The sequence below is a fragment of the Rhinopithecus bieti genome, unplaced genomic scaffold, assembly GCF_001698545.2.
Source record: "Rhinopithecus bieti isolate Rb0 unplaced genomic scaffold, ASM169854v2 scaffold_2408, whole genome shotgun sequence".
Taxonomy (NCBI): domain Eukaryota; kingdom Metazoa; phylum Chordata; class Mammalia; order Primates; family Cercopithecidae; genus Rhinopithecus; species Rhinopithecus bieti.
In genome coordinates this window covers 191185-203328 of record NW_016803672.1, presented here as the reverse complement: position 1 = coordinate 203328, position 12144 = coordinate 191185, and the positions used below count along the sequence as shown (strand labels likewise).

Here is a 12144-nt window from a genome sequence, read left to right as displayed (position 1 = left end):
CTATCCTGCCTCTCTCTGCATCTCTCCCTCTCACCCGTGTCTCCTCTCCTCTCTTTCCTCCTCATCTTCTCTCTGTCACGCATCTTTCATCACTCCCCCTCATTCTGCCTTTCCTCCTACTCACAGTCTCCTCTCCCTCTCTCTCTCTCTCCCCCTCCCTCTTTCTCTCTCTCTCTCTCTCTCCACCTCCTCCCGACCCCCTTTCCCCTCTATTTCTATTGGTTTGTGCATCCCTTGTTCCCCTTTTCTCTTCTTCAACCTGGGAAGCTTCTCCCCCTCTATCCTTGCCCCTGCCCCCCCAGGATGTGTCCTGGAGATGGGGGGTGACGTACCAGGCGCTGGTTGGGAAGTCAGGGCCGGAGACCAGATGGGAGAGGCTCTGTGGACAGCCGTGGCCGAGGGCCTGGGAGGGGACCTGAGCCCGCAAGCAGTCTAGAAGTGGGTGCCGCGTGGGGACCCCAGTTAGGAGTGCCCTCCTAACCAATCCCAGGGCTAATGACCCTGGGGACTGGGCAGGGAGAGGGGGCAGCAGAATGATAACCAGCCTGGCAGCAAGGAGGGAAGCCCCCACCCCATGGGCAGGTAAGGAGGCTGGGGCCCGGATGATGTCCCGAAGGGGGGGGTCCCGGAAGCCCATCCTCTGCCCAGGATGAACTTGGGAGGCTGGGGCTGGGGAGGCAGAGGGTGGGGAATCCCAGGGAGGCAGGAGGGAGGCCTTCCTGTGACCTCCCGGTCGGTTGCAGGGGCAGGGGCATTAGTCTCAGAATCTTGTGCCGTGATTCCAAGATCTCGGAATCACAGAATCGCAGGCTGTCAGGGCTGGAGGGAGCCAGATGCGTCATGTCGTTGGCTTTCCCAGCTCACGTGGCAGCTCTCCTGAGCTCCCCCTCCATATCCAGCACTGTGCTTGGCACGCCTCCATTTAATCTCTGCAAACAACCCTGGGAAGTGGGTTCGCTTGTCTTCCATACGATGAAACTGAGGTCCAGGGGGGATAAGTGACTTGCCCGGAGTCATACGACGAAACTGAGGTGCAGGGGGGAGAAGTGACTTGCCCGAGGTCACACAGCAATTTGGCATCATCGCTGTGCAACAGAGCCCAAGCCCTCAACCCTGGGCCTGTGGGGTGTGCTCCTGGGATAAGGCCCCAGGCCTGGGGTGCGAGTGAGTCAGTTGGCACTGACAAGCATAAGCCAGGTCTCTTTGGGGAGAAGGCCCAAGGGTGTAGAGGACAAGCAGAGAGCCAGGGGCCATCGCCCCGCACTCTTCAGGACTGTCATGGCCTTTGATTCTTCTCAGCCTGAGGCCTTCAGAGGAGCCAAGTGGGGCCAGGAGGTACTGATGGTTTAGAAGTAGACAGAACTGAGTTCAAATTCTGGCTTCTCACTCTCCAGCTGGGTGACCCTGTGCAGCTTACTTAACCTCTCTGAGCCTCAACTTCTTCCTCTCTAAAAACTCTCCCTCTTGGGCTTCTTGAGGATCTCATGATGGCGTCTGAGGCTTCCATCTGGGGACAATGTCCCACCTTGGAGCTCTCCTTGCTGAACTGCTTGGCTGTTCACATTTATGGCTGTTCTGGGTGATGTCCTAGGTTCTGGGGTTAAGAAATAAATCAATCAGGTCCCCTGCATTCAAGAGCCAGTGTTCTAGTGGGTGAGAGATGGGCAAATGGAGAATGATTGGGGTGCCTGGCCTCCCTGAATTATTAGGGCTATGGGGCTCAAGGCAGCCACTCACCCTCTCTGTGCTGTCTCCTCCTGAACAGTCCTCCAAGGAGTCCGCCCCCAGCTTTCAGGCAAGCTTGTGCCAAAGATAAACCAGACAGGGAGGAAAAGTCCTTCCTTCCCAAGGATGAACTAGATCATGCACAGGATTCCAGCTCTTTAAAGAAAAGACCGCACCTCAATTGCAGGTCTGGCTTACATGCTTGGAAAGCTGTAATTTCCCTGCTTCTGCTGCCTGGGCCCCTCAAACTTTGACAGGGAAGACCGGCCGAGAACAAGGTGGAGACAGGGTTTTCCAGGAGGGTCCCAGGGGTTCTGGGAGGGGCGACTGCATTCCCTGGTACAAAGGAGGGTCTGGCTAGGCATGCCACGTTCCTGCCAGGATCATGTGTGTGTCAGTGCATGCGCTTGTGGGTGCACAGATGTGTGCTGGGCAGGCGTGGGGGTGGGGCAACCTCAGAGCTTACCCCTAGTGGGCTACCCCAGGGGCATCTGTCCCTGAAGCCTGGAAATTAGGCCTGCCCAGCTCCTTGCTTCTCTCGCGAGCCTGGTGCTCCCCTCCCTCATCTAGCCCTGGCTTGTGATTGGCTGACCAGCAGGGATGCTATAAAGAGGATCTGTGTACATCGCAGGGCGGCAAGGTAGATGGTGACGTGGGTTCCCTGCCAAGGAGGCAGGGCTCTAAAGTTCCAGGTTCCACAATTCCAGATCTAAGATGGACTCATTCTAGCATTCTGAAATTCTAACATTCTGTGATTCAAGGATACTGAGTCTAAAATCCTATGGCTGTAAGATTCTCTGACCGTTCTAAGAATTCAAAATTCCATTTTAAGATCTCTAAGGTCCATTAGGCTTTGAGTCCATGATCCTCATAGCTCAAAGCCCTGGGGGCAACTGGGAAAGCAGGATACCAGCTGGGCACTCAGGTGGGTGCCTTCCCAGGCCTGGCTTCAGTTTGCCAGCCTGTGGAATGGGCGTAGAGGTGGTCACTACAAATTTTTCTAGATTTGCCACTTCCTAGCTGTGACCAGAACATGTGACCTCACGTTTGCTCCCCATCTGTGCAGTGGGGATGACAGTAGTGCCTGCCTCATAGGACACCATAGGATACTGCAGTTCACCAGCTTAGCCTGGCACCTGGCACAGTCAGGGCTCAGTGATGAGCAGCTGGCAGCACTGTTAGGATCCTCTAGCCCACTGTCTAGGTGCCCCTCCCTTAGTGCTGCTGTTCCAGGCTCAGGAGACCTGATGAGGGGTTGGGTAGAAGGATGGGTTGAGCCTGGGGGATGACCCAGGCTCAGAATCCTTCTCTTCTCCCAGCCCCAGGAACAGGGAGGAGATGCTCTGAGCCCAGCCAGCTTGGGATGCTTTTGGAGAAGTCATGGCCTAGGGGTTCCCTGCTACCCTTGACTTCACCCAGCCTGGCACTGTGAGCCCACTGCAGCCCCAGGTCCTTGGGGCAAGGGTAGCCAGGCGTGCTCAGAGGTGTTTGTTTGGATTTGGGGTGTCTTTCCTTCCCAGGAGCTTTGTACCTCAACAGTGACGTCCGTATAGGGCGGTGCGGACCACAGCTCCCAGTGGAGGGAGGAATTGCGGGCCCAGTGTCAGGGATATTAGAAGAAGAGCTTCTCCTCTGAGAGATTTCTCTTCCCTTCAGGGTTTTCTGCAGGGAGAATCTGAGGACAGCCAGGAGCCAGGGGATTGGGGGATAATTAGGAAGAAGGGGTGCAGTGGGTGGTCCAGGCCCCAGAGGAGGCTCCTGCTTCCAGCCTGGCCCTGCCTGGGCCTCCTCCTGAGCGTGGCTTTCCACAGTGGGGTTGGACATTCCCCCTTGGCATTGGAATTGGTCCACTCCAGGCTTCTCTGGTTCATTTGATGCCTGACACTGAGGCAGAGCTTGTGCCTATGGGAAAGTGACAGGGCAGAAAGCAGTGGGGAGGGTCCAAAGCTGGCTGGAGACTCCACATGGGAGGGGATCAGAGTCTTGTAGGGGAGCCCAGAGGAGCCCCGGCTTCTTACACGCAGGCATGGGATGAGAAAGACACTAAGAAAGCACGTGGAGTGCAGTGGGGGCTCTTGCTTGTGCTGAAAACATTCCCTTCTCCAGGCAGCTGGCCCCTCCAGCCAGGGGGCGGGGCTACTCTTGGATAGCATCTACTAAGTGAATTATAAAGTTCACCAACCCCAGCCGGCCGCTGGGGAGAAGGGGCGTCAACCACCTGCCCCCAGGTTCATAGCCAACCTTCCTGGGCAGGGCCTTTGGGTGGGGCATAGTGGGATGGCCCAGGCTGATGGGGGGGCTAAGGACTCTGACTCCCAGGGGAGGGGACACCCCAAGCCTGTGGTTCTTAACTCCCTTTGGAACCTGAAGAATCTGATATTAACCTTCGCCTGGAGTTTAGGGCGTTCATGGATCCTCTGAAGTTCATGTAGGGAGCGGGCTTCCAGGGGAAGGTCCTGTGATATGAAGCAGTGTTTTTCAGATGTCAGGACGAGACCTGTTGGTCTCGCCAGCAATGCAACCTACTTCACAGGGCTCTGCCAGCTGGGGCCTCACATGTAGAAAGGAAGGGCAGGTATTGGTTGATGAAACAGTATGACTTCATGCCGCACACCACACCCTCTCTCCACGATGAAGAACGGTCACCTGACCTCCCCGAGCCTCAGTTTCCTCATCTGAGAAAAGGGGATAACATGACTCAGCCTTGCGGCGCTGTGCAGGGTGGATGAGATGGTGCACTCCCCATCCTCTGAAATCTCTCAGACGATGGGAGGATGGGCGTGCAGCAGGTCCCCAGGTTTAGCGTGATGGGAGAGGGCAGCACAGAGAAAGCCATTCTCTGCTGTGACCCAGCTGTTTTTCCTTCCCCCAGGCAAATAGCTGACTGCTGACCAACCTCCCCTCAGCCATGGACACGCTTCCTCCATCATCGGTGTCCACGACCTCAGAACCTGAGAATGCCTCCTTGGCCTGGCCCCCAGATGCCACCCTGGGCAACGTGTCGGTGGCCCCAAGCCTGGCAGGGCTGGCTGTCAGTGGCGTTCTGATCCCCCTGGTCTACCTGGTGGTGTGCGTGGTGGGCCTGCTGGGTAACTCACTGGTCATCTATGTGGTCCTGCGGCACACGGCCAGCCCTTCAGTCACCAACGTCTACATCCTCAACCTGGCACTGGCTGACGAGCTCTTCATGCTGGGCCTGCCCTTCCTGGCCGCCCAGAACGCCCTGTCCTACTGGCCCTTTGGCTCCCTCATGTGCCGCCTGGTCATGGCAGTGGATGGCATCAACCAGTTCACCAGCATCTTCTGCCTGACCGTCATGAGCGTGGACCGCTACCTGGCCGTGGTACATCCCACCCGCTCGGCCCGCTGGCGCACGGCTCCGGTGGCCCGCACGGTCAGCGCGGCCGTGTGGGTGGCCTCAGCCGTGGTGGTGCTGCCCGTGGTGGTCTTCTCAGGAGTGCCCCGTGGCATGAGCACCTGCCACATGCAGTGGCCCGAGCCGGCAGCGGCCTGGCGAGCCGGCTTCATCATCTACACGGCCGCACTGGGCTTCTTCGGGCCGCTGCTGGTCATCTGCCTCTGCTACCTGCTCATCGTGGTGAAGGTGCGCTCAGCCGGGCGCCGGGTGTGGGCGCCCTCGTGCCAGCGGCGACGCTCCGAGCGTAGGGTCACCCGCATGGTGGTGGCCGTGGTGGCGCTCTTCGTGCTCTGCTGGATGCCCTTCTACGTGCTCAACATTGTCAACGTGGTGTGCCCACTGCCCGAGGAGCCTGCCTTCTTCGGGCTCTACTTCCTGGTGGTGGCACTGCCCTACGCCAACAGCTGTGCCAACCCCATCCTTTATGGCTTCCTCTCCTACCGCTTCAAGCAGGGCTTCCGCAGGGTCCTGCTGCGGCCCTCCCGCCGCGTGTGCAGCCAGGAGCCCACTGCGGGGCCCCCGGAGAAGACTGAGGAAGAGGATGAGGAGGAGGAGGATGGGGAGGAGAGCAGGGAGGGGGGCAAGAGGAAGGAGATGAACGGCCGGGTCAGCCAGATCACACAGCCTGGCACCAGTGGGCAGGAGCGGCCGCCCAGCAGAGTGGCCAGCAAGGAGCAGCAGCTCCTACCCCAAGAGGCCTCCACTGGGGAGAGGTCCAGCACCATGCGCATCAGCTACCTGTAGGGGCCTGGGGAAAGCCGGGGTGGCCCGAGGAAGGGGCAGAAGCCATGGGTGTGCCTAGGGCGTACTTCCCCAGGTGCCACAGGCCCATGATAGGATGTTGAAGGGCCTGGGCTTTGATGCTGTTGCTGCCAGGACTTGCTGTGTGACCTCGGGTAGGTTGCTTCCACTCTCTGGGCCTTGTTTTCTCCCCGAGTCATCAGCCTGGATGAGCTATGTCAGATGAGAGGTTTGGAGGGCACTACTGCTGGGCTGACCTTGCTGAGCGAGCAAAAGGTGGGTGCAGACTGGCCTCCCCCAGGGCTGGAGTGTGTGGGGGCATCAACCTGAATCTTGACCCTCAGAGGGATAAATCAAGGCCAGGATTTCTTGGGCTCAGAGTCAGGGACACGGGAGCTGCTGGGGGCTGGGCTGGAAACCTAAACAGAAGAAAGCCTAACCTGGTGGGAGGAGTGGCGCAGAAATGATCAGGCCCCAGATCAGCTCCCTCCCCTCGACTGTGAGGCCTTGGACCAGCTCTGCTCCTCTCTAGGCCTCAGGCTTCACCCGGGGAAACCCCAACAACCTCCATGCCCTTTTGGCCCAGGCAGTCGATGCTGGAGGTCCTGTGCTCCTGGGCGCAGAGAGAACAGGTGAATTTCCTAGGAAGCGAGTGAGGTCCAGCTTCAGGGTCTCCCACTGTCTGGGCTCTTTCAAGGCCCTGCATCTACTTTTGTACTTGTCATTTTGTATTCGTTTTCTTAAAGAGGGACCTCAAACTGCATAAGCTTAGGCCACGCAAAGCCTGGCTCCGCCCCTGCTGAGGTCAGCCTCCGAATTCCCAAGGAAGCTCATGTTGGGTCTCATGGCTGGAGTAGGGGCTCCTGGGGGTTCCCAGGTCTTTGAGGGCTTCCAGTCACCTCCTTGTAGGAGGGGCCACTCCTGTTTCTCTCCTTGTGACCCATATTCTCCCTTCCTGGAGACTGAGGCAGAGACCCAGCCCATGGGGACTGGCATGGAAAGGCACAGTGTCTGCTGAAGAGTGCTGTGAGGAGAAGGAAGAGGAAGGGAGAAGAGGAAGAGGAAGAAGGAAGAGGAAGACAAGGGGAAAGGGGAGGATGAGTGGGGGAAGGAGAAGCACAGATCTGTTTCCTGGAGCCATCTTTGGCCTCCCTGGGCTAAGCTCAGTGGTAGCATCTGTGAACCTGAGTTGCCGACAACAGCCCCACCCAACCAGTACTAAGGGAAGGACACGATCAGGGTGGAACAGCCAGGGTGCAACGGCAAATGCACAGAGTACAGACAGGCACAGGGCCTGCGTCCCTGAGGGGCCTGAGAGTGCTGCCAAGAAGGGCTCAGGCCTTAATAAAGCCCTAGGGTGAAGCTGGCTACCAGGGACATCGGGAGGACCGGGGAGCCCCTGGTGGGTGGGGAGCAGGCCTCCCCATGCTCTGTCATCCTGGAGACTACAGGTCGAGAGGTCCAGGAAAGACCAGAAGAGGTGGAAGTGGTACCGTGGAGGGGGACCACGGGGAGCAGCCACCATCCAAGGCTGGGCCTAGACTCCGTCCCAAAGATGGTCCCTCAGAGCTGTGGTGAGGCTGGCCCTGGGAGGGTGGGACCCCCGGTGAAATCCCTCCACTTCCCCACCCCCTGCAGAGGGCAGGGGTCCTCAGGGAAAGCACAGGAACCAGACTTTTGGAGACTTGGATCTTCAGCACACCTCAGGGTTCTGGGCTGGCATGGGCCTTCCGGGCCCCAATTTCCCCATCAACAAATGGAGATGAATCACAGCTTAGCTGCCTCCTGGGATCGAACAAGAAAATAAGTCATGTGAGGTAACTTCCAGGCTCACTGCAACGGGAAGGGTGGGGTATATCAGATTATAACGTGGTGGTACCCTCCTCACCCCCAGGCTTGGCCTATACCCCCCTCTCCTTCATCAAGTGGCTTGTCTGTGTCTGTCCTTTGGGGTGGTGACACTGTAGGCCATGAGAAATGGGCAGTCTGGGGGTCAGAGGCCAAGGGTCAGGGAGGCAGGGCTTGGGGAGAGTGTGAGACCCTCAGAGGAAAAGGAAGTTTATAAAACCACATTTTGTGTGGAGACGGAGGCTGGAGGCCCAGCCCTGGGACTTGGTCTGGGGTTCCTTGAGGAAGATCTGAGGGTCTGAGAGAGGAAGGATGCCCTGGCCTTCTGGCCTTCTCTGGCTGATCCTGCCTTCTTGCTGCCTGAGACAGGAGAGCAATATCCTAGAAGGGTCCCCGGGAGGCCAGTTAGGAAACCCTTTGCTGCTTCTGTCTCTAGCTCTTGTCAATAAAGATGGTGACATCTGATAACAGCTGTGGCCTGGGCCAATTTATCTGTCAGACACTGTGTCCAGATGGGTGTGAATGTGCAGGTGTGTGTGGGCTCCGCGCACCCTGGCCTCTTTGGGTGTGACGTCCCAGAGTCCAGGTCCTTCAGGGAACATGGAAGGTACCCTTGATGGGGCTGAGCCCACATCCTTATAAACCTTGATCCAAAAGCAGTAGATGTCCTTTCTCCCTATTATCCAAATATTAGATTTCAGGGAAGAAAGTGGATTGGCTCCAACTAGGTCACATGATGGTCCCTTGGGCCAATCACCAAAGCCGTGGTGAGAGGGTGCCATGGTTGGCTGGGTGCAGGTCATGTGCCTACATTTCCAGCCAGAGAGAAGGTAGGGCACTGTGATGGACAATCTGGCCTGGCCCATGGGGCAGAGGTGGGTCAGGGACAGCCTACTAATGGCTAGGGGAGGTGGGCCAGGCACCAACAGCATGCGGGTCTGGGTGTGTGTGGGGTTTGCTGTGTGTGGCTGCCTTTGCTGGGTGTGATATTGTGTGTCCAGGTTTGTGTGAGCCCAGTGCAGGGTGCATAGTAGGTGGTCAGGATATCTTAGCTGCGTCCATGAGTGAATGTGCACGGGGGTGTGACATGCGGCCGGTGTGTAAGTGGTGGGAGCAGAGGAACTGCTGGGGCACCAGTGTTGGGTGGGAGTGGCTGCCTGGGCAGGGTCCCTCATCTGGTCCTGGCAGCCCTTGCTTCCCCACCACACTGGGTGTCCCCACCTGTGCATGCTCACGTGCAGCCTGTGTGTGCGTGTGCTTGTCCCCCACACACATGTGTCTGGCAGCCTTGTGTTTCCAGGGCCTGGGAGTGCTACCATGGCCTTTCTTAGGAGTATCTGGAATGAATGAACAAAGGGGGCCACTGCATGTCACAACTCCAGGGGGGACTGTACACGCTGTGCCTCTAACTTCCTGTGAAGCTACAGCATGGTGCCTCTGAATGAATGAGTGAGAAGGGATGGGGCTACTGAAGGAGCTTGTACAGGGTTTGGGGCTAGAATTTGTGGGTTAGGGGAGCCACTGGGGCTGTAGGGTGAGGGGAGGCTCTGCAGCTGTGAGCTGGAGCAGGGAGGGAGGAATGATGATAACTCACCTTGCCCACTCCTCTCCTCCTCCTCCAGCCATTGAAGTTGCTCGGACCCGAGGCTCTACCTTGAACTTGTCTCTCAGAGGCGGTTGCCAGGCAACAGCCCTTGGCCACCAGGCTCTGGACCAGGACTTCCTGCTTCAGCATCAACATTATCAGAGGGGAGATGGGAACCCGCAAGGCCTAGGGCAGGAAAGACCACGGCCTCAAGATCTTTGGGATCCTCTTTACCTAGAAGGGGTGGGACAGGTGGAGGCCACGGACCCATGGGAGTTGACAGCCTGGACTCCACAGGACTCAAAACAGAAGAAAACACAGCGAGAGGTTGGGCGCAGTGGCTCATGCCTGTAATCCCAGCATTTTGGGAGGCTGAGGTGGGCGGATTGCTTGAGCTCAGGAGTTCGAGATCAGCCTGGGCAACATGGTGAAATTCCGTCTCTACCAAAAATACAAAAATTAGCCAGGCATGGTGGTGCATGCCTGTGGTTCCAGCTACTTGGGAGGCCGAGGTGGGATGATCGCTTGAGCCTGGGAGGCAGAGGTTGCAGTGAGCCGAGATTGTGCCATTGCACTCCAGCCTGGATGACAGAGGGAGACCCTGTCTCAAACAAAAAACAAAAAACAAAACAAAAAACCACCCCAAACCAACCAACCAAACAAACAAAAACATCCAAAACCAAAAACCAAAAAACATGGCAAGAAGGCCAGGCTGTAGTGTGAGGGGCACCCCCTGGAGCTGTGCAAGGCCACCATCCCGGCCAAGGCCTCAGGGTACTCCCCGTCTCTGGCAGGCCCTGGTGAGCATCTCAGCAAGTCTGCTGGAAGGCTGAGGGAGAAATGTCTCCCTGAAAGTCATGGGGCCAAAGTCAGCACGCCTGGGTCCCAGGCCTCCCGCAGCAAACCTACTGTGTGGCCTTGGGCCATTTATTTCACCTCTGGATGTAGTTCACTTAGCTAACAAAGGCTTTTCTCAGCACCAGCTATACGCAAGGCCCTGACATGCAGCCAGGGGCTGGTGCAGGCAAATGGACACGCGTCCTGCCTTCTCAGCACCCATAGGCAAGCACACAAGGAAGTGTAGCCCTATTTTGGGGGCTCAGTGGGGAGGGAGAAGTGCAGCATGCTCTGAGGGTTGGAGGCTGGTGGGGGGTGCATCTAGAGTGGAAGTTTCAGCCTAAGTGTGCCAGGCAGAGGTATCTGCACGTGCTAAGGTCCTGAGCTGGAGAGAGGCAGTGAGTGAAAGAAAGGTAGTGAACAGTCCCCTTTTGAGGGACAGAGGCTGTGTCACACAGGGCTTCCTAAGGCATCTATTCCTGCTAAGGCTGAATTGTGTCCCCCCTAAATTCCTATGTTGAAGTCCTAACCTCCACAGCCCCAGAATGTGACCTTACCTGGAAATGGGGTCATTGCGTTGTTGTAGGTAGTGAAGAGGTCATACTGGAGCAGGGATGGCCCCTAATCCAATACGACTGGTGTCCTTAAGAAACGGGGAGGCCAGGCATGGTGGCTCATGCCTGTAATCCCAGCACTTTGGGAGGCCGAGGCGGGTGGATCATCTGAGGTCAGCAGTTTGAGGCCACCCTGGTCAACATGGTGAAACCCTGTCTCTACTAAAAATACAAAAAGTAGTCAGGCATAGTGGCATGTGCCTGTAACCCCAGCTACTCCAGAGGCTGAGGCAGGAGAATTTGGGAGGCCTGAATCTGAGAGGCAGAGGTTGCAGTGAGCTGAGATAGCACCACAGCCCTCCAGTCTGGGCAACACAGTGAAACTTCATCTCAAAAAAAAAAAAAAAAAAAAAGTGGAGATTCAGACACAGACAGGCACCCAGGGAGACGCCATGTGAACGTGAAGGTAAAGATCCAACAAGGCGTCCGCAAGTCAAGGAAAGCCAACGACTGCCAGCACAGCAGAAGCTAGGAGCCAGTCTGAAACAGCTCCTCCTTCCCTTGCAGCCCTCAGAAGGAACTAACCTTGCCGAGGCCAAGCCTGAACTTCTGCCTCCAAAACTGTGAGACAATCAGTTTCTGTTGTTTAAGTCAGCCAGTGTGTGGTGCTTTGTTAAGGGGGGCCTAGCAAACTCTTAATTCCCACTCTTGCAAAATGGGAATAAAGGCCCCTTCTCTCCTGGGTCTCCCAGAGGACCTATTGGGTTAACCCATTCATTCCTTCAGACTCCCCAACAAGAGCTTATTGGGTGGTTGTCAACTGCAAAAAGCTGAGGGCAGAGAAGTCCAGTACAAAGCCTTCCCGTCTTCTAGGTGCCAAGGAAGTGATGGCAAGGATAAGAAGCACAGAGAGTAATTCCTTTTTTTTTTTTTTTTTTTGAGATGGAGTTTTGCTTTGTCACCAGGCCGGAGTGTAGTGGTGGGATCTTGGCTCACTGCAACCTCTGCCTCCTGGGTTCAAGCGATTCCGCTGCCTCAGCCTCCCAAGTAGCTGGGACTACAGGCATGCGCCACCACACCTGGCTAACTGTTTGTATTTTAGTAGAAATGGGATTTCACCATGTTGGCCACGACGGTCCTGAACTCCTGACCTGGTGATCCGCCTACCTTGGCCTCCCAAAGTGCTGGGATTACAGGCGTGAACCACCTCACCCAGCCCAGAGAGCAATTCTTAATTAAGCACATGGACTCTGGAAGTGCCTGGGCTTGAATCCCAGCTCATCTTCACTAGTTGTTTGATTTTTAGCCAATTAATTAACCTCTCTGTGCCTTAATTTTCTCTTCTCTGAGATGAGCAGGAGAGCAACTGTCCCTATTGCTAGGAAGTTTAAATGAGTTAATATTTATAAACAGCATAGGACAGTGGCTGGCACACC

General features: G+C 56.6%; 1 protein-coding gene across 1 annotated transcript; it reads left to right on the top strand.

The window, feature by feature from the left end:
- Positions 1-8197, top strand: SSTR3 (somatostatin receptor 3). The gene is made up of 2 exons (XM_017848145.1): positions 1-582; positions 4598-8197. Exon 2 carries the CDS (start codon positions 4634-4636, stop codon positions 5885-5887), a length of 1254 nt encoding a protein of 417 aa, XP_017703634.1. The 5' UTR covers positions 1-582; positions 4598-4633; the 3' UTR covers positions 5888-8197.
- The last annotated feature ends 3947 nt before the right edge of the window (positions 8198-12144 follow it).